This window comes from Phallusia mammillata, chromosome 4 (assembly GCF_965637545.1).
Source record: "Phallusia mammillata chromosome 4, kaPhaMamm4.hap1.1, whole genome shotgun sequence".
Lineage (NCBI taxonomy): Eukaryota > Metazoa > Chordata > Ascidiacea > Phlebobranchia > Ascidiidae > Phallusia > Phallusia mammillata.
Window position 1 is genome coordinate 18,591,346 of NC_137255.1, and position 19,651 is coordinate 18,610,996.

General features: G+C 35.8%; 1 protein-coding gene across 4 annotated transcripts in view; it reads left to right on the plus strand.

Annotated features, from left to right (window-relative positions):
- The window catches only part of LOC145222446 (uncharacterized), a 35,897-nt gene extending 18,085 nt beyond the window's left edge, over nt 1-17,812 (plus strand). For all 4 annotated transcript variants that reach the window (XM_080088572.1, XM_080088573.1, XM_080088574.1 and 1 more), the window contains 62 exons: nt 79-134; nt 206-305; nt 380-535; nt 952-1,073; nt 1,431-1,510; nt 1,785-1,859; nt 1,929-1,973; nt 2,240-2,388; nt 2,502-2,557; nt 2,647-2,752; nt 3,067-3,219; nt 3,422-3,540; nt 3,714-3,805; nt 3,918-4,063; nt 4,166-4,221; nt 4,284-4,383; nt 4,486-4,638; nt 4,806-4,927; nt 4,999-5,078; nt 5,532-5,615; nt 5,894-5,947; nt 6,053-6,195; nt 6,257-6,312; nt 6,392-6,497; nt 6,647-6,799; nt 7,039-7,157; nt 7,346-7,437; nt 7,508-7,653; nt 7,730-7,785; nt 7,856-7,955; nt 8,042-8,194; nt 8,373-8,494; nt 8,624-8,703; nt 8,903-8,977; nt 9,090-9,164; nt 9,358-9,506; nt 9,578-9,633; nt 10,278-10,383; nt 10,538-10,690; nt 10,852-10,970; nt 11,027-11,118; nt 11,225-11,370; nt 11,449-11,504; nt 11,575-11,674; nt 11,740-11,892; nt 12,069-12,190; nt 12,306-12,385; nt 12,574-12,636; nt 12,978-13,028; nt 13,096-13,181; nt 13,255-13,310; nt 13,400-13,499; nt 13,575-13,727; nt 13,999-14,123; nt 14,718-14,812; nt 14,899-14,961; nt 15,511-15,622; nt 15,688-15,799; nt 16,352-16,575; nt 17,006-17,169; nt 17,238-17,304; nt 17,469-17,812. In XM_080088572.1, coding sequence (XP_079944698.1) covers nt 79-134; nt 206-305; nt 380-535; nt 952-1,073; nt 1,431-1,510; nt 1,785-1,859; nt 1,929-1,973; nt 2,240-2,388; nt 2,502-2,557; nt 2,647-2,752; nt 3,067-3,219; nt 3,422-3,540; nt 3,714-3,805; nt 3,918-4,063; nt 4,166-4,221; nt 4,284-4,383; nt 4,486-4,638; nt 4,806-4,927; nt 4,999-5,078; nt 5,532-5,615; nt 5,894-5,947; nt 6,053-6,195; nt 6,257-6,312; nt 6,392-6,497; nt 6,647-6,799; nt 7,039-7,157; nt 7,346-7,437; nt 7,508-7,653; nt 7,730-7,785; nt 7,856-7,955; nt 8,042-8,194; nt 8,373-8,494; nt 8,624-8,703; nt 8,903-8,977; nt 9,090-9,164; nt 9,358-9,506; nt 9,578-9,633; nt 10,278-10,383; nt 10,538-10,690; nt 10,852-10,970; nt 11,027-11,118; nt 11,225-11,370; nt 11,449-11,504; nt 11,575-11,674; nt 11,740-11,892; nt 12,069-12,190; nt 12,306-12,385; nt 12,574-12,636; nt 12,978-13,028; nt 13,096-13,181; nt 13,255-13,310; nt 13,400-13,499; nt 13,575-13,727; nt 13,999-14,123; nt 14,718-14,812; nt 14,899-14,961; nt 15,511-15,622; nt 15,688-15,799; nt 16,352-16,575; nt 17,006-17,169; nt 17,238-17,304; nt 17,469-17,535 — 6,450 coding nt within the window. In that variant the 3' untranslated portion in view covers nt 17,536-17,812. The remainder of the gene's footprint in view (nt 1-78; nt 135-205; nt 306-379; nt 536-951; nt 1,074-1,430; nt 1,511-1,784; nt 1,860-1,928; nt 1,974-2,239; nt 2,389-2,501; nt 2,558-2,646; nt 2,753-3,066; nt 3,220-3,421; nt 3,541-3,713; nt 3,806-3,917; nt 4,064-4,165; nt 4,222-4,283; nt 4,384-4,485; nt 4,639-4,805; nt 4,928-4,998; nt 5,079-5,531; nt 5,616-5,893; nt 5,948-6,052; nt 6,196-6,256; nt 6,313-6,391; nt 6,498-6,646; nt 6,800-7,038; nt 7,158-7,345; nt 7,438-7,507; nt 7,654-7,729; nt 7,786-7,855; nt 7,956-8,041; nt 8,195-8,372; nt 8,495-8,623; nt 8,704-8,902; nt 8,978-9,089; nt 9,165-9,357; nt 9,507-9,577; nt 9,634-10,277; nt 10,384-10,537; nt 10,691-10,851; nt 10,971-11,026; nt 11,119-11,224; nt 11,371-11,448; nt 11,505-11,574; nt 11,675-11,739; nt 11,893-12,068; nt 12,191-12,305; nt 12,386-12,573; nt 12,637-12,977; nt 13,029-13,095; nt 13,182-13,254; nt 13,311-13,399; nt 13,500-13,574; nt 13,728-13,998; nt 14,124-14,717; nt 14,813-14,898; nt 14,962-15,510; nt 15,623-15,687; nt 15,800-16,351; nt 16,576-17,005; nt 17,170-17,237; nt 17,305-17,468) is intronic.
- Nucleotides 17,813-19,651: the final 1,839 nt, after the last annotated feature.

Genomic DNA, 19,651 nt, shown 5'->3' on the forward strand with positions numbered 1-19,651 from the left:
ATTTGTTTTACTGTTTTATGTGTTTAATCTGTTTTGCATGCCTAAAAATTGTTAACTATTCGGTTTTATTCTCTTTAGATATATTTTGCGGCGGATGGTATCGATACTTTTGCTGAATATAACCACACCTACAGGTTTGTACAGGAGTACAATGTCACCTAATATCAATTACAATAGTGATAAACTTTTCCTAATTGTTTTAAAGACGAGCTGACCATTCGTTTTCCGTGCTAGCAAGTCATCCATTTGTCGCCTTCTTTTTTATTAACTCCACTCAGAAAACCAATAGAACATTTTCGATACAAGTAAGAGGAAAGAAATCTAATCTTCGACAAGAAACCTTTGTAAACAATTGTACATCCTCTGTGTCAACTAACAGGTTGTTTCGAACCTTGGCGCCGATGGAACTGGATCGTTCGCAAACTTCTCTGGATCTGTATCTCTTGGGGATTACGAATTAACATTTAAAGGAGTTCAGGTTTATGAAGCACGAAGTGACGCGAGCGTTTGTGAAGTGTTTTTCTACTTGTCAAAGGTAAAGTGTACAATTTTACTGTTCGCCTCGTATTTAGGTTGCATTGTACATCAATATCGCCGAGCAAACCGTTAAAACGTAAACTTTTGACATCCCTATTGTGAAAATTGAAAATAATTGTGAGAATTACTGTAGGTTAAGATTCTATAGACGTTAAAATGTCGGACATATTAGCAGTGCTTTTAAAGATTTTTCGGACACAGATTTTATGCCGAAATTCCAAACATGTCCCAGCCCTGTCATCCTGCCCATTTAAAGACGCGTATTCCTCTTTTTTATTTTAACAGATTCGGCTCTACTAGTTCTTTTCTTTTCGTCATGCATAAAATACCTTCCGCGTAAACTTTTGTTTTTTTTGTGATCCTCATTCGGAAATGAAAATTTAGCTCATACTTTTTTATCAAAACAACCCACAGAATCAAACCGGGGAGACATTTTCATTGTCCTCACCGGACCAGAGTCGAGGTAATATAGCAAGTAAAGCCGAATTAAAAGGAGAAGTCGACAATGCTATCTTCGGCTACATGCTGTTATCAACGTAAGTCGAGTTTACATCTAAAGATATAGCTTATTAGACTATATATCGAGTAAATACATTTAAGCTATTCTTCAGTTCATTTTGCCATCATAAAATACAAACTCGCAAAAGTAGTTTTACTTGCTTTGAGAAGAAAGGCATACCAATAATACAAAACGATTGATTATTTTCATTGTCTTTGGCGTTCATTCGATTTAGTTGTAATTTATTAAGATACGCATGTTCATACAAAAAAAACGTGCGTTTATTTTTGCGGAATGGCACAACTTCTGAGGCTTAATAGTTTTTTAAATTGTACCCACAATTGTATCCATTTTATTACAACTATTTTTCCAAATAAAGTATCTATTTGCTTAGAAAATCTCCTGGTCGACAAATTTTGCAAGATGAGTTAGAAGCCACAATGCTAACTACGCTGAGTGTGATGACAAACCAGGGTAAGAAAAGCTTCATCTTATACGTTTTGTGTAATGCGTGAAAAAGTCTTAATCCTGAAACAAACCATGTTTATGATGGCTTTACATTTTTACACAAATACATCCACTATTTAGTAGAAATTCAGAAAAAAAACGTAAGTTGTTTAATTTATTCACTAAGAACAAAATTGCCAGCGTTGTAAAATAAAACGTAGACATTTTATTGGTCAAACGTTTAAAACTACCTTTCGAATCTGGGTCTTTGTGTACTTATGTTTAGTTTATGTTTTGACAGAAGTACCACAGGTTTCCACATCGGAACCGACTGTAACTACGCTAGAAGATACAACCACGACTTTAACTACACCAGGTATTTTGAAATTCACTTACCTTGAAAAACACAAATACTGAAGATGACCTTGAACCTTTATTTTTGTAGTAGTGACGACTACAGTTATAACTACCACAACTTTGGTTCCCGACGGTAAGAAACATTACGTTCGGTAAAAAATGTTGATTGTATGATATTACGGTAAATGATGCTAACAATAAAAAACTCTTTTGATTGATTTCGTTTTTACAGAAATTTTTTAAACAGCACGTTTAAACTAAAAAAAGTCAAAAAAGTCAAAAACATTTATTTACATTGTCACTTTATCCAATTATCATTGATAAACAGTTTCGTAAAAAAGCAAGGACACCGAAAAAACTATTGGTTTGGTTAAAACTTAAAATTTTCTTTTACGATAGCGGCGGCGGAGGCTATGAAAGTATTGAAAACGTTGCAATCTGCCCCTTTAATACAACATATAAGGGGGTTTTATTATTATAAATACGATGATTCAAATCTCAAGATGATTGATGACGGCGGAAAAGACATGTATGACGAAGGAAATAAGGTTTGTCGACTTGTAAAATTTGTAATATTTTTCTGCACTAATATGAATGTCAATGACTTAATTTGACCAGTGTGGTTTGAACAGGTTAATTGACCCGTTTGTTGCTTCGGCAGGTTTTTTTCACTGTAAACGGAAATGAAACGCAAGCAAAGTATAACCGGTCATACAGGTAAGGGATATTAATGTTACAGAAAAAAACACATTAAGTTTGTTGTTCCGGACTATTTGTTTTTTACTAATTTACTCTACTTTACTCAGTGGTCCCACATATGCTTTTACCTTAAATCTTGGTCACCCGTTTATTGCGTTCTTTTCTATTGGAAAAATCCAGGACGATGCAGAACCAATGAACTATTCCATTCAAGTTAGTTGCGTTTTTAGATCTAAGAATTAAATATTTTTATTGTTTTGTGTGATTAGGCAACTATTGTCAGAACGCATTTCACAAAAGTTGCTCACACAAGGGTATGTATCACAATTCGGGAACAATTTTATTGGAAAAAAAATTAAGAAAAAACTGTACATTATAAAACCGCAGCGATTATTCTATTCCTCAAATGTTGTGAAAACGCATGCTCAGTAGAGCTTCAACAACTGGCATGTGGTATTTAATGCTGGGCCCAACAATGGTAGTTCTATTAATAGCGTAAACACGTCAATGAATTTTGCAAATTTAAGGTGAAGTCAAATCTTGGAACTGATGGAATTGGGATTTATCGTAATGAATCTGGTACAATAACAAGAGGCAACTTCACACTAAAATACTACGCCGCACAAGTGTATGGTACCAATGACCCGAGCATATGTGAAGTGTATTTCCACATATTCCAGGTAAAACTCAGAAACCGCACAAAGATTTTTACACTTTGTTTTTCGGTATACCTAAGTTATATTTTGTTGGCGAAACCTTTACGGCACCTTTTATAACATGTTTGCGAAATCCGCCATTCAAAATACGTTGACTTGTCTAGTCGTGGCCTCTTATAATCCAGTCGCTTAACTTAAAAGTAATGATTTTTCTCACCCATTGCAGGAGCCCAGTGGAAAGTTAAGTTTCTTCTCACCAAATCAGGATTTCCAAACCATGGAAAACTTTGTAAACTTAACGGCAAATAGAGGATTCGCTGGCCTGGGATACTTATTACTTTCAAGGTAACTGAGCGAAAATTAATAAATTTAGGTAAACTATCAAGTGGATATGATTTTAAAACACGAGTCTATAAAATGGTTATTTGAGTATAAGGGTCGTTTGTTTATTTCGCTACCACTGCAAATCTATCTTTGATAATAGTTCGCTACCAACACGATGTATTGTTTTGTTCTAGGGATGTTGGAATGCAAGTTTCATCATATGACATACGTTTTACATTGGAACAAGTGTTGGGGACGCACTTTCCAGGTATCGTCGCTCTTGATGGTAAGTAAACTTGGTTTGGATGTACGCACAAAACTGATCAAGATTGTGAAATAGAGGTGCTCCGAAAAAATTGTTTACTGTAACATTATCTTATTTGGAATATTTTTGGCAGAAACAAACATGTTGATACAACGACTTCAATCAACAAACTTGACACAACACGTGATCAATTCTAATCGGTACACGTATGACGATACGTCTTATCCTATTAATTTTATTAATGATGGAGAAGGTGATATGTACGACGGTGGAAATCGGGTAAATTTGTCTTTATTTTTTCCTGAAAGTTTGTGATTTTGACTTTTTCGTGCATTTTATCGTTTTCATATGCTTCCACATACAAAAACTGTTTTAATTTAGGTGTTTTTCATCGTTGACGGACTCGAGCAACAAGCTCAATACAACGAGACATACCGGTACATAAATTAGGTAATTACTGGAAAATGATTAGTTACTTTAAGTCGATATGATTATTTAGACGCGACAACTTTACTTTTGTCACTCTTGCTACCCAACCTTTCATTGCATTTTTCAACATCGACGACCCACAACAAGTTGAGGGCAACTATTCAATAAAGGTATGGGCTGATTTAACCTGAACACCGTGCATTTGGATTTTAGAAGAAAAACAACGTAAATAATTTCTTACTTGAAATAAATTTGTTCCCGCAACAACATAGGTGACTTCGGATATCGGAGCGGATGGAAATGGAATATTCGAGAACTTCTCAGGTTCAGTGTCTCAGGATGATTACGACTTGTTCTTTGAAGGAAGTCAGGTTTTTGGCGCTAATGATCCAAGTGTATGTGAGGTGTATTTCTACATTGCACAGGTAAAAAAATTTTTGGTAAATTACATTGTGGTTAGTAATGTCATATTTAATTCAGTGAACATTGTGACTAAGGATATATAAACCATTGTGACCAAGGACTAGGGATTTATCCAAATAACTTAAAATGTAGTTTTATGTGCATTATTATTAAAAAACTTGTTTTGTAGAATTCAAGTAACCTCAAATTCACATTTTCTTCGCCAATTCGCGACCGAAGTAACTTGCGAAATCAAGCCAGCTTACAGGGAAAATTTGGCAAAGCCATTTTGGGTTTTATCCTGCTATCAACGTAAGTTTAGATTGTTAACGTTTTGACAGGCACTATATGTGGGTGTGAATCAAGTATTTATATTTCCGCAGTAAAACTCCCGGACGTAGAATCAGTCAAGAGGAACTGGAGGCGACAATGCTTACAACACTTGGTGTTTTTATCGACCAAGGTAAACACTGGAAAATAACGAAATATCGTAAAAATAAAATTTTCTGAGAACGCTACTTGCAACATTAAAACGATCGCTGTTTGTCCGCAACAGCTTGTGATCACTACATACAAACTCTTTAACAGTAACGATTGGAATAAACTACTAACTTATATAAGCAGGGTTCAGTGTTCTTTTACAACTAAGTTGTGGTGATTAATATAAGGCTGATAAAGTTTACGACTCGCCTATTTATTGTGACAAATAAAGCTAACCATAACGATTTGTACGTAATTGAACCTAAATATTTTGTTTTCAGTGTTGCTTTGAAATAAACTCTTATAAAAAAAAACTTATCAAAGTTGTAAATTAAACGCAAACTTCGCAAAAAAATTAACTACACATCGAAACACATTGTATAAAATTTTAAAACTAACTTATCAATTAAATACCCAATTTTTCATCAATCAACAGAAATTCCAAACAATTCTACCGTGCCACCAATAACAACGTCAACAAGTAAAGCAACGACAGCAATATCTACAACTTTTGCAACAGGTATGCTACAAACGACACAGTTTATGGAGTGTGGTTGGTTGTTTTCAAAATTTTATGGTTGAAAAACATTCTTGTTTAAAAAAAATTTAAAAAGTTCAGTAAGTCAAATTTTGTTTGCTGTAATTTACAATAATTAGTGTTTATCCAAACCTTTTTATAGTTCCATCAAACACAATATTATCACAAACAACACGCAAACTTTTACATAATATGTGATAAAGTGGACTTATTCATGCAATTTCGTTGAAGACATTAAAAATGTTTTTTTCTTACATTAGTAAACACAACAGTTGCCACGACCTCCCAACTTGAAACTGTAACCGCTACTGCAGGTTGGTATTTGCAAATATTTGTGTTCTGCGTTCTCCGCTCTTCGCAAGTTGGCAATTACTAGTAACCTTTAAATTCCATCTGAACAACTCTCATTGTCAACTTAGTGCCTGACGTGGAGTTGTCTGAAGTGCTACGGTCCGCTTCTTTGAGAGGTCACATAAACAAATTTTATTTTTATCGATACGATAATCCAAATCTTATTACCATCCGCGACGGAGGAAGGGACATGTATGATGGAGGAAATTCGGTTGGTGGAGTTGTATTTCGGAAGTTTTACTCGCAAACTGATTAACCTTTGACTTTTGCAGGTATTTTTTACGGTGAACGGATATGAAACTCGAGCGGTTTATAACGAAACCTACAAGTAAGTTTCGGTTGAAAACTGTTCCGAAAACTTTATAGTTGCTTTGTCACGGCCAGTATTTATTTTTTATCTTGCATAGTGATGAAACCTACTCCTTCTCTTCAATTATTGGTCATCCCTTTATCGCGTTTTTTACAATCAAAAAAGTCCTGGGCGATGCACAGCCAATGAACTACTCCATCCAGGTGTGTAGAATGTTTTGCACGTGAGGCGCACTTTTAATTTGACTGACTTTCATGTGATTTGGAAATCAAACTAAATTTATAAAATAAAAATCAGTCAAATGAAAAGTCAAGTCACTTAGCTCTCAACTTTTAAACCTTCTATATTTTAGGTGAAGTCAAACCTCGGAGCTGACGGATCTGGAAGTTATCGTAACGAATCTGGAACGATATCTCGGGGCAATTATACATTGAATTACTACGCCGCACAAGTGTATGATGCCCCAGACCCGAGCGTTTGTGAAGTGTATTTTCACATATTTCAGGTAAAATTATGAAATACTGTTAGGCCATACTTGTCCCTCCCGAATTGATTTGCTTGTCTAATCAATTGTAGATAATCAATTGTTTCATTAAAGCCCAATTGACGTTCTATTAAGAGTCTTTGCCTTTACCAAGAGTCGAACTCCTACTGACTTGACTTGACTTGACTTGAGGCTCGACTAATAGGACTCGTTACCCAACCCTGCCAAGAACTGTTGCATTTGTATTACTTCTATTGCAGAAACCCAGCGGAGTATTAAATTTCACCTCGCCAAAGCAAAATCGCGAAAGCATGGAAAACTTTGTAAACTTGACAAATAGTAGGGAGTCTGCTACCCTGGGTTACCTGTTACTATCACAGTAAGTTTTTTTCCGATAAATTAGTTACCGCAAATATATGTGCTATTTAAAACGAAAAGCAAGGTTACCAAAAAACGTCCACTTAAGTCAAATAGTAATATTTTAGATCACTGCTTATTCGGTTTGTTTTTAGTTTTAAAATTACTTAAAAAAATAGATAACCATAGTAAGTGTAAGTTTTTTTACAGGTTTCCTAATAATCGAGTGTCATCAGATGACATTCGAGTTTCAATGGAAAGACTTTTGGAAGCTAAGATTTCAAACACCATAACACCTGATGGCAAGTTTACATACAATAAACCTCTAATTTTTGTAAGATACATAATCGGATATTTGGTTTGCTTTGGCAGAAACGACCGTATTGTTGGATCGACTTCGATCGGCAAACTTGACAAAATATGTGATTAATTCTTATCAGTACGTCTATGACGATCGTTCCGATCCAATTGACTCAATTCAAGATGGAGGTAACGATATGTACGATACAGGAAACCAGGTTTTTGAATTCATTGCATTTTTATTTTCATTCACCGTTTGAGTTGCAATTGTAACGTTACCTCACATTTCTTAAGGTTGACTTCAGGGTAGATGGCTTTAAAAGACGTGCTCAATATAACCAGACCTATAAGTAAGCATAGTTGTTTGTCAATTAAGGCACAATATAACAAATTGAGACTGTTTGATTTATACTTATTCAGATTCGACGATTTTACTTTTGCCACACTTGCTGTTCATCCTTTCATCGCTCTTTTCAATATAAACGCTTCTGCGCCAATAAACAGAAGCTATTCAATAGAGGTATGGAGTAAATCATCTTAGATCTTGACATTCAGTAAATTTCACAATTTCATTTAACCTACTTTTCGGTCGTAATATTAACACAGGTGTTGTCAAATCTTGGAGCCGACGGAAGAGGAAACTTTCAAAACTTCTCTGGATCTGTGTCTCTGGATGATTTTTATTTGTTCTTCGAAGGAAATCAAGTTTATGAAGCCAATGACCCGAGCGTGTGCGAAGTGTATTTCTACATTGCAAAGGTAAAATCACGTTATATTTCTATTTGTATTTTAATCAACAAGTTGAGTGAATTAATGATATTTTTTTACATTACTCTCAGATCTAATTAATTAGTTGAAACTTTAAAATGTTTTATTTTTATCATTGCATAAGTTTCCATCGATTGTTGAATTGTTGTAATAAAACTGTGCTATATAGAATGAAACTGACATCAATTTCTCGTTTTCTGCTGCAACTCGTGATCGAACGGGCTTACAAAATCTAGCTACTATACAAGGAAATTTCACAAAAGCGGTGTTCGGTTTTATCCTTCTATCGACGTAAGTGTAGTTAAATAATGCTGTTTTAAAACACTGTGTTTTCTGCTATAATTACCACGTACATGTTGTGAAAAGTACAATAACAAGACAACATGCATGTGTGTAAACCAACTGTTTCTATTTTTGTAGCAAAACTCCCGGACGTAGAATCAGTCAAGCGGAACTGGATGCCACGATGCTTGCCACACTTGGTGTGATTACAGATAAAGGTAAAAATCGATATTATACCTAGTTCCAAACACTAAAGAAAAAAGTTGATTGAAAAACGAATTCCAGATCTTCTATGGCTTGCAACAAATGCGTGTTATGACATAAAGCTGTTTCTCAAAACTACAAATTAAAACAATGTGTATCCATATTTGCAAATGACGCGACTGGTATAATATTTGAATTTACATCAATCAACAGAAATTCCGGAAATATCTACAGTTATACCAATGACAACATTACCAGTTAATACAACAACCACAACCGTCACAAAAGGTAACATGAAGAATTTAATTTGTAATTTTCAAAACTAAATTGCATGGAGTCAATTGTTTGCATAAAAGGGCATACTAATTAAATACCATTAAAATCTCATTTTCAAAACTAGAAACACCTGGAGTATCTCCAACAGTGCAAAACACAACATCACCAACTACAGCAACAACGATAACGTCGACAATAGGTATGATAACTGCAGGCTTTTTTTATCCAATTTTATGTACGAGGTTAAAAAATTGTCTTCATACACGCCAGTACATCTTACAGAAGCGCAGATCGGCAATCTGAACTGTAACTTCGATTACTGGCAATCATACTTTGCTGTGAACATTTGCTTTGATGCAGCGGAATAAGATCGGATTATTTTCTTGTTTTAGTGCCTGAAACGAAATCGGGTTTGTTAGATGCCACGCAGGCCAATCTTCTAATAAGTCACATAAACGGGTTTTATTCATATCGATATGATAACCCAAATCGTCTCGCTATTCGCGATGGTGGAAGTGACATGTATGATGGAGGAAATCAGGTCTGTAAACGTTTTTATGATGTGGCCACTTTTCCTTTTTATAGATTCACAAATACTGTTTTGCTTTGCAGGTTTATTTTACTGTAAACGGAAATAGAAGCCAAGCGAGATATAATCAAACTTACAGGTAAGTTTTTGCGCAAACTTTAGTAGCCTGTCGTTTCAATGCCTTGTCCAAGGATGGCAAACTCTAAACAAGCTGCCTCACTACAACCAGCTTATTCGAAATGAAAGGTGCAGCGACAATGTATAATTTTCAACAGCATGTTTCTTAAAATCATTGCTGCGAAAGAGACAACAACACTAGCTCGCTGTTTCAACTAACTTGAGAATCAATTACAAATCTCTGTTCTTGACATGTGGGCATTTTAATAATAGGCCTGCCCTACAGTGCGTGTAACCCTCCTTTTGCATAGGGGTCAGCCCGCAAGCACTAAATATTTAGCAGTGACGTCACAAACTTTTTTGAGCACTATTTTGGTACAGGGACATTGTGATGAAATCATATAATAAATAACTTAAATTCCAGTTTTAGAAAATTTTGATATTATCTGCAAATGGTAACGATGCAAAAATGACCGTTTAATAAACATTTATTATGCGTACCAGTACGGTGATACGGTACGCTTTTGGTACGGTGGTACGCTCTATAGTGAAGAACCGTACCCGTACCTCAGCTTTCTTTGCGTACCGAACCTACGTACCGTACTTTTTGATGAAATTAGCTGCCTTGTGAAGGTTTCGTTATTATTTTTTTCTGCTTCTATGCAGTGATGCAACCTACTCTTTCACTACCATTGCTGTTCATCCATTCATCGCATTTTTCACTATTGAAAAAATCCTGGACGATGCAGAACCAATGAATTATTCTATAGAGGTGCTTTGACATAACTGCATTTTGCATGTTAATAAATGACAAACATTAATGAAGACATTGTATCAACAACAAAAATTGAAAAAAAACAGTCATTTGCTAACAATAGTATACGGTTGTTAGGTGTCTTTTGTTTGAAACGTTACTTGTAATTTAGGTGAAGTCGAACCTCGGAGCTGACGGATCTGGAAGTTATCGTGATGAATCTGGAACGATATCTCGGGGCATTTATACATTGAATTACTATGCCGCACAAGTGTACGATGCCTCAGACCCGAGCGTGTGTGAAGTGTATTTTCACATATTCCAGGTTAAAAGCAATCCTTTTTCAAACTTTAACAAGAAGATAAATTGAGATGTTGTCGAAACCATATATTGACATTATTTAATAAACAGCTGAGTAAATTTGACCCTGTAAAAATTTGCTACGTTTTTGTACAAACTACTAATGCGCTATACTACTACTCGCAGGAACCTAGCGGAGAGTTAGTTTTCTCTTCGCCAAAGCAAAACCGCCAGTCAATGGAAAATAATGTAAACTTAACGGGAAGTAGAGATGCCGCTTTTCTGGGATACCTCTTGCTTTCAAGGTAAGTTCACCCAATTGTTTTTCAATGGCAATTTGTAAATCGCGTTATTTTGCCAGATCTTCCGGTGACCGAGTGTCATCTGATGATATACGTATTTCAATGAAAAGGCTGTTAGAGACTAAATTTCCCGACATTATCAAGCCTGATGGTAAGTTTGAGTTGTTGAGAATTGAATTATAAGCTGAATGTAAACGAAAGCTCGTATAGCTACATTTCATAACCTACGTATTTATTATGAATATGTGACATTACAGGAACAAGTATATTGTTGGATCGACTGCTAGCGGCAAATTTGACAAAACATTTAGTTGATTCACATCAATATTGGTATGACGATTTTTCTGATCCAATTGATTCAATTAAGGATGGTGGTCGCGATATGTATGACACCGGAAACCAGGTGTGGCTAGGCAAGATGGTCGTTGTTTGATTGCCGTTTCCGTTTTCATCATTACGGTTTATGTTTACATTTTGTCAGGTTAATTTCGCCGTGAATGGTCAGGGAAGGCGTGTTGAATACAACAAGACGTACAGGTAAACCGAGTTTTCTTTTTATTCTCTTTACTTGGGCTTCAGTCATTAAAATCGATTCATACTTTTTTAGATTCGACGATTTCACGTTTACCACACTTGCTGTTCAACCTTTCATCGCTCTTTTTAATATAAACGCATCGGGATCAACGAATAGAAACTTTTCAATAAAGGTATGAAGTAAACCACACCTATAACTTTCGCATGAATCGATGTCATTGTTTTGACCGTAACACAGGTGACGTCAAACCTCGGAGCAGATTCAAGTGGGAGTTTCCAGAACTTTTCCGGTTCCGTGTCTCTGGGTGATCATGATTTGATCTTTGAAGGAGCTCAAGTTTATGGGGCCAACGATCCAAGCGTGTGCGAAGTGTATTTCTACATTACGAAGGTAAATCTCTGTCTTATTTGATTAAGTTGACTGCTAAACTGATGCTTTTTTGCCGTCTATTTGTGGAAAATTTTGCGTGTTTTTACGTCTTAAATACGTACAAAATAAAACTCACATATATTTGTTCCCACGTGTGACTGCTGTGGTAGTTTTATCGATTTAACTGTTTTGTACAGAATAAAATTGATGTAGAGTTCTCCTTTTCTGCGCCGCTTCGCGACCGATCGGGCTTACAGAATACAGCCTCTCTGAGTGGAAATGTCAGCAAGGCTGTTTTTGGTTTTGTTCTTCTATCGACGTAAGTGTGGGTTATTGTTGAAAATGTTAACAAAAGTACTGTTTGTGACATTTTTTGAAAAAAACAAACAAACAATAAATGCGATTTTAACTATTTTTTATTTACTACTATTTAGAAAAAGCCCTGGACGTAGAATCAGCCAAACAGAACTGGAGGCGACAATGCTTACCACACTTGGTGTGATTGTGGGCAAAGGTGAATACGTTTTTTTCTCACAAATACCACCTTTGGAGCTTTAAGACAAACTTACGTTGTCCCCTGAACTATTTTGGATTTGTTTGTTTGGAGTTAAGAGAGACTTTCAGCATATTAGAGCCATGCATTTGGCTGGTATTTGACACATTTAGGCTATACTATCTTACCCAAATATTTAAAAATTCCAGAAGTGATTCCAACATCACCAAACGCAACATCACCAAAAACAACAACACCTACTGTCACAATAGGTATGTTAAATACTTGTATGTGGTTTCGTTTAGTCCAGTGGTTCCCAACTGGTAAGAAATTCCTTCAAAGGGAGGAATTTTAAAACTTTAGGGAAGAAAGTTACTTTTTAAAATTTGGCTCATAAATATAGTTTTGGTTTATAAACAGATACTTAAGCTCTGGGCCTTTTTGAAATCGTTTGTAGCAAAACAATTTATTTCTCCTGAAGCTTCATTGCCGTGGCAGTTGCGCATTTTCTCGTTCCATTTTGTAGTGTTTTATGAGAAACAACAGAATTTACAAAATTTTACTTCGATATATTTCCTTGTGTGAATATTTTGATGTTTTTTTTTTATTTTAGCAAGCACGACAGTTGCAACAACAACCACCCCGGATCAAACTTCGCTTGCAGGTAACAGTAAGCACAATTTGCCTGTCACTTTAATAATTCTTTTCTTACATTTGTTTATTTGCACCAGAAATTCGGGACAGCGTCCGGTCGTCAAATTTAACTCAACACATGCAGGACTACCATCCATACCAATATTATGATGATAGTAATAAGGTAAATACATTTTTACTTGTTGTTGTATGTTTAATATAATTTAATATCACCTGTCAACTCGTTTGCAACAAAGGTCTACTTTACTGCCTATGGAGATCGGAGTTTTGCTCCATACAACAAAACTTATTAGTAAGTTACAAAGAATTTTTTGAGTAAACTGTTTTCCTCTTTCTCAGTTCTCTTAAAAAATAATGCTATTTTTTGTTTTTTTGACACAGCGGAGCAAGTTATTCCTTTTCGACACTTGCTGTTCAACCATATACAGCACTATTTTTGATTAATGCGAAGCGATTTATATTACGACCGTTTACCATCGAGGTATATGGATTTCAATTTAACACAAGTTTGGTAAAACGCTTTTTAATACTCCCTAAATCATTCATTTTTGTCCAGGCCACTTCAAATGTAAATGCTTCAAATGGAACGTACATTGATTTTGCCGGTTCTGTGAAGTCAGGTAATTACGTTATCAATTACAGCGGAGTTCAAATGTTCGGATCGGGAAGCGCATCAATGTGCAAAGTTTTTTTCTACCTCAAGCAACAGGTGGGTTTCAACATAAAAAAACAACTTTGTAGATGTTTGTGAAGTGTCCAGTTTAATTCTATTCTACGCTTAATTTTACCAGCGTACGAAGTAGGCTACTTGCTGTATTATTTCTGTTAGTCGTTAAGTGCATGCTAGAAATAATAATAGCCTATATTTTGACAAGAACTGTCAGTCACACGCTATCAAGCAAAAAGAAAGTCAACAAACTTTTTTTAACCATTGCTCTTTTTGTTACTTATAGATTTTTGTATGGTGCTTTGCTTTTCAGAATATGACTGGTGGTATGTTTTTCTCTCACATTACACCAATAAGAAATGCCACACATTTTAGAAGCATTGCAAGAATGAATGGAAATATGAGAAATGCAGTACTGGGTTATACTTTGCTATCTACGTAAGTTAATGCAAATGCTCTTCACTAAATGATACATAAACGATAAATAGTTCTCAACTTGAGATTTTAATACAATTTTAGTTTCAAACGTTTTATTTTGGTATGACACACATGTTCTTAGCTAAAAGTTGCACACTAAAGTTAATAATAAGTTGCTGGTCCTCCCTCTCCTGTTTTAAACACTTTCCACTTCCGCTTTAAATACGTGTTTTTAGAAAAGCCAATTGCAACAAAATATATAGTTTTTGTAATAAATTTGAAATGGCATTTGAGTTAAACGGGGTTTGGTAAATCAGGTTCGATACAGTGAAGAATTTAAGTTTAAAATGATTATATTTTCACCAGTGGTTCTTAAACTCGGTTTTCGGGGCCGCATGCGGCTCCCAACTACTTATTTTGCGGCTCGCACCAGACCTCAGAAAACCACCAAATATTGCTATTTTAGATTTTAAAGTCATAATCTTTAGTGATTTTCTCAAGGTTTCGTTTTTTTGCGGCTCCCAACACACTTAAAAAAATACCATTTGGCCCCGACAATAAAAAAGTTTGAGAACCACTGATTTTAACTCTCAATGGAAAACAAATGTGTTTCAGCGTTGCTCCGGGTCGTCAAATAACAAAGGATGAGATTGACGCAACTATGTTGAATATGCTATGGGCAATAACATCTGCATGGCAGAAAAATCAGGGTAAGACAAATTTAAAGAAGTTTACTTTTGTTTGCTTTTTGCACTGCACATTTACATGTATCAGCCCTATTGTTATTTTTTTTAAGTTGACACAACACAACTACCAATACCGATCCCATCTACAACATTCACACCAATTTCGACTACAGGTATTACAATCAACCGGACAGTTTGGTATTACTTAGTAACTGTTTAAAGATTATATTTCTACATTAAAAAGTATATTGAACAGGTTATTGCAGTTCTGTTTCTGGTGTTATTTTAAGATAATTTTAAGTTTCAACAAGCATTTTCTAAAAAGTACCAAATATTTTCAGTAGCGGAAAATATTTCGACTACAATCGACTGCAGGTATTGCAATCAATCGGCCAATTTGTTCGACGTATTATTAAATGACTGTTTTTAAAGATCATTTTTAATTTAATAAAATTATAATAACCAGGTTATTGGAGTTTGTTTAGTTATTTTGTAGTATTTCACAAGCATTTTTTTAATTTAAATTTTACGCCATGTCAGTAGCAAAAAGCACAGTTCTGCAAATAGCGTTCAAATATTTGCGCTAAAAAAAGTCGATCTGTTCGGGTTTATTGATTTTCTCCAAGCGAAATGAAAAGGTTGATTATTTTGCTTCTCATCTCAAAAGTGTAAACGCGCAGTTTTTTGAGTCAATAATCAGTTAACAACTTAAGTATGCTTAGATCTTCCCTTCCTACCTTCATGCTCTGCAAAAACGGCGGTCCAATCCATTTTTAGATGTGAAGCGGTTTTCCGCAAACCAGCGAAAAGATACACCGGGGCTGAAGTTTGCAGGCAAGTGTTGCAGTTATGAAGGGTTGTGGCATCAAACCTGAAACAAACCTTTCATTTCTGTTTAGGTCGGTTATGGACCGCCTGTTTAGCTGTGTATCATTCCAAATGTACCAGTGCCTTCAGGGAACAGGAGAGAATCGTTTTGACAGCTTAGTGCCCTTAGGCTACAAATCAAAGGTTACTTTACGGCTTGTTATATAAGTATCTCGTTTGACTATTTTTTACGTAAAAATCCTATTGTAACTTAAAGTAGCGGTTTACAAACTGGGGCCCGCGGCCCTTTAGGGGTCAGTGAGGCAAATTTGGGGGGACCGCGAAAAGGTTAAAGTAATTCTATAATCTTATTTGGCATCAGCAGTTTGTGGCATTGAATAAAGTAGAATTGAGAATCGACTATCTTCATTGCTAGCCTTTATTGCATGGCAACTAACAAAAATATAATTGTTCGGCCACAATCGTAATGTTTTTTTGTCTTGTCTGTGATGTCAGATGCTGTCTTTGGATCACAGTTATGTGCAATTTTGCATAACTAGCTAAAATCCTACAATCAACTTTCGTTTTTTTGACATACACATTCTGGCTTAAGGACCGCGAGCCCTCAAATAATGGCGAAGGGACCGTTGTGAAAAAATAATGAAAACGTTTGAGAGCCACTGACTTAAATAAACTTTCGTGTATTTATTTTAAACTACTGGTCGACATTGTTTAACTTATTTTTTTGACATATAGGCGATCATAAACTACTTGAGAAACCTTCGGAACGTGCGACGTCACGACAGAAACAACTTCGTCGACACGTTATGTTACCACAGCGCAAATAAAATGAAATACCCGTTCGAGCTACCCAGTTTGCGTGGCGTATGTGATGAGAAGGTGCTCCACCAACTTGTGTCGGAAGTTCAACAGTTTCTGTACAAATATTTGTGGTCCAGGGACTCGACCGACGTTTGCCCGTAAGTTTATTAATCCTGGTTTGTTAACAAAATATTATATGAACACTACCCAACTTTTCGTATTTTAAATACATAGGCTTTTACTTGCATCATATGTTAGCAAAGCGAGTTTTGGATCCAATAGGTACACTTTAAAAAAATCCTGAAAGAATTTCAGAACTCTTTATAAGTTGATTCTGGGAATCATTTCCTATTCTGTTACCATTGTTGTAACGATTTCTAACTTTCATGCTTTCAGTTGAGGGCTGGTCGTGTTTGAGATAGTTTAATACTTTAAGATGTATTGTCTATTTTTAATCCCTTTTATGTTGCATTGTCAGACACTGAAGATTCTTGCATAAGAAAAAAAATTATATGTGTTCTTTATACTTAAGCTAACTGATTTCAGCCTTGAAACAAATATTTTCAAACTTATGATACTTTTTTTCAGAACCTTTGAAAGATTACGTTCTTGGTTTGTAAACACAACCAGAAGCCGCTGTAGCTTTGATTTGTCACGTCTCGTTCGTAACAAAGCAACAAGCGATTATCTTGAGCAGCTTGCCAACGTGGTCATCTCAAGCTTAGATGAAATACGTACCTCCATCTGTACATGTACGTTCGAAATGTGTACCAAATTGATAATGGATTTCGTATGTTTTACATTGGTTAACATTTTGCAGATTACGACGACCCTCGACGACTGGTCATACCAGAGTTTGAAGAAGCATTGATGGGTGGAAGTAATAAGTATGTGCTTTAATTTTTCGGGATGATTTTCAATGTTTTTTCTTTACTTTGTTGTTCAATTTAAACTCGCTTGTTTGTGTTAAAGTATCTGTGTTACACCTTTCCTACTTCTGGCCACGTATTGTTGATTATTTTGATGTAAACCCCTTCCACTGTTTGTTTAGAAAGAAGGAGTGTGATTCACCGAAGAAACAGCTGGGCATGAATTCTACAGATGTTTCCAGTTGGTGAACAAAAGCATAAAATGCGCAGCGCATATCAGCAGTTTATCATTGCATATTTTTTGACATGCTTTCGTGGATAAATGTACGAATTAAAATTATACATGTGTAACCTACATGTAAACAAATTAATTACCATTTCCTGTAAATATCCTAACAAACATGCTGCAAGATTTTTTGTACATAAATGAAAATATACTACAAAGTTGCCAGGATATTATTTGTGATGCGATTCGAAAATTATGGTTTTGTCAATTTGATCAACGATATTAAATTTTACGAAGCAACATTGTGTGAGCATTGAAACTAAACCCAATACTGTTAAAAGATTTAACGGAAGTATTATTCTGAGACAAGACACAATGTTAATAACAAGCTTCTTTTTAAACGGACACATTCAGTTCTAAAAGATTTCAAAACGTTATGATTTTAGACCGAAGCTGTCCAGTTATGAAGCAGAAACGGCAAGCAATATTACCTTTCAAGGTTTTAAATTCTACTGTTTTCAACTGGATCTAGCCGGTTTAGGCCTCCTACCAAACTTACAAACAGTTTCAAACACGATTTGGATGTAAAAAATATAACTCGATTTGAAAAAAGGCGTTGGTCTTTCCCTTGTTTGGATTTTGCGGGTAAAACAACCAAAAAATGTCCGGCTTCGCGTAGGTTTTCGTCTGAATATTCCTGTGTCAAACTGGTTCTAGCCGGTTTGGCCCTTCCACCGAATCTCCAAACCAGTTTAAACCAAAATTGAGAACTTGTTTTAACCCAATATGCGAAACAACACAAGGCCAATAGCCTTTCCGTTTTTACGTTCTCGGGAATCCAAAAAGTAAATAAAAAAACAGATTTTAGTAGGTTTTTGGCAGGATATTCTAGTTTCAAACTGGTTTGGACCGGTTTCTGCCTCCTACCGAACTTCCGAACCGGTTTAAACCGGAATCGGAGAGACAAAATTTTGACTCGATTTTTGAAAAAACCTTAAAGCCTTTCCGTTTTTCGGGGGTCAAAAATTAAAAAAAATCCGGTTTTGGGTGGGTTTTTGCCGGAATATTCCAGTTTCAAACTGGTTTAGACCGGTTTCTGCCTCCTACCAACACTCCATACCGGTTTAAACCGAAATCGGAGAGACCAAAAATGGGCCCGATTTTTGAAAACCCTTACGGCTACGGCCTTTCCGTTTTTTCGATTTTCGGGGGTCAAAAATTCAAGAAAATCCGGTTTATTGTGGGTTTTTACCGAAATCATCCAGTTTCAAATTGGTTTAGACCGGTTTCTGCCTCCTACCGAACCTCAACCCTAGTTTAAAGCGGAATCGGAGGGACAAAATTCTGACCTCCAAACCGGTTTAAACCGTATCGCAGAGACCAGAAACGGGCCCGTTTTTTGAAAACCCTTACGGCAAATTTTGACTCGATTTTTGAAAAAACCCTAAGGCTATAGTCTTTCCATTTTTCGATTTTCGGGGGTCAAAAATTCAAGAAAAATCCGGTTTGGAATCGGAGAGACAAAATGTCGACTCGATTTTTGAAAAAAAAACGCTAAAACTATAGCCTTTCCGTTTTTCGATTTTCGGGCGTCAAAAAATTCAAGAAAAATCCGGTTTTGACCGGGTTTTCGCCGGAATATTCCAGTTTCAAACTGGTTAAGACCGCTTTCTGCCTCCTACCGAAACTCCAAACCGGATTTACCCGAATCGGAGAGACAAAAATTTGACTCGGATTTTTGATAAAACCCCAAGGCTATAGCCTTTCCGTTTTTTCGATTTTCAGAGGTCAAAAAATTCAAAAAAAATCCGGTTTTGGGTGGGTTTTCGCCGGAATATTCCAGTTTCAAACTGTTTTAGCCCGGTTTCTGCCTCCTACCGAACCACCAGACCGGTTTAAACCGGAATCGGAGAGACAAATTTGTGACTCGAGTTTTGAAAAAAACGTTTTTTTTATACGATTCTCTGCTGGGGTCAAAAAATTCAAGAAAAATCCGGTTTTGGGTGGGTTTTCGCCGGATTCCAGTTTCAAACTGGTTTAGACCGGTTTCGGCCTCCGACCGAACCTCCAAATCGGTTCAAACCGGAATCGGAGAGACAAAATTTTGACTCGAAAACCCTAACAAATTCAAGAAAAATC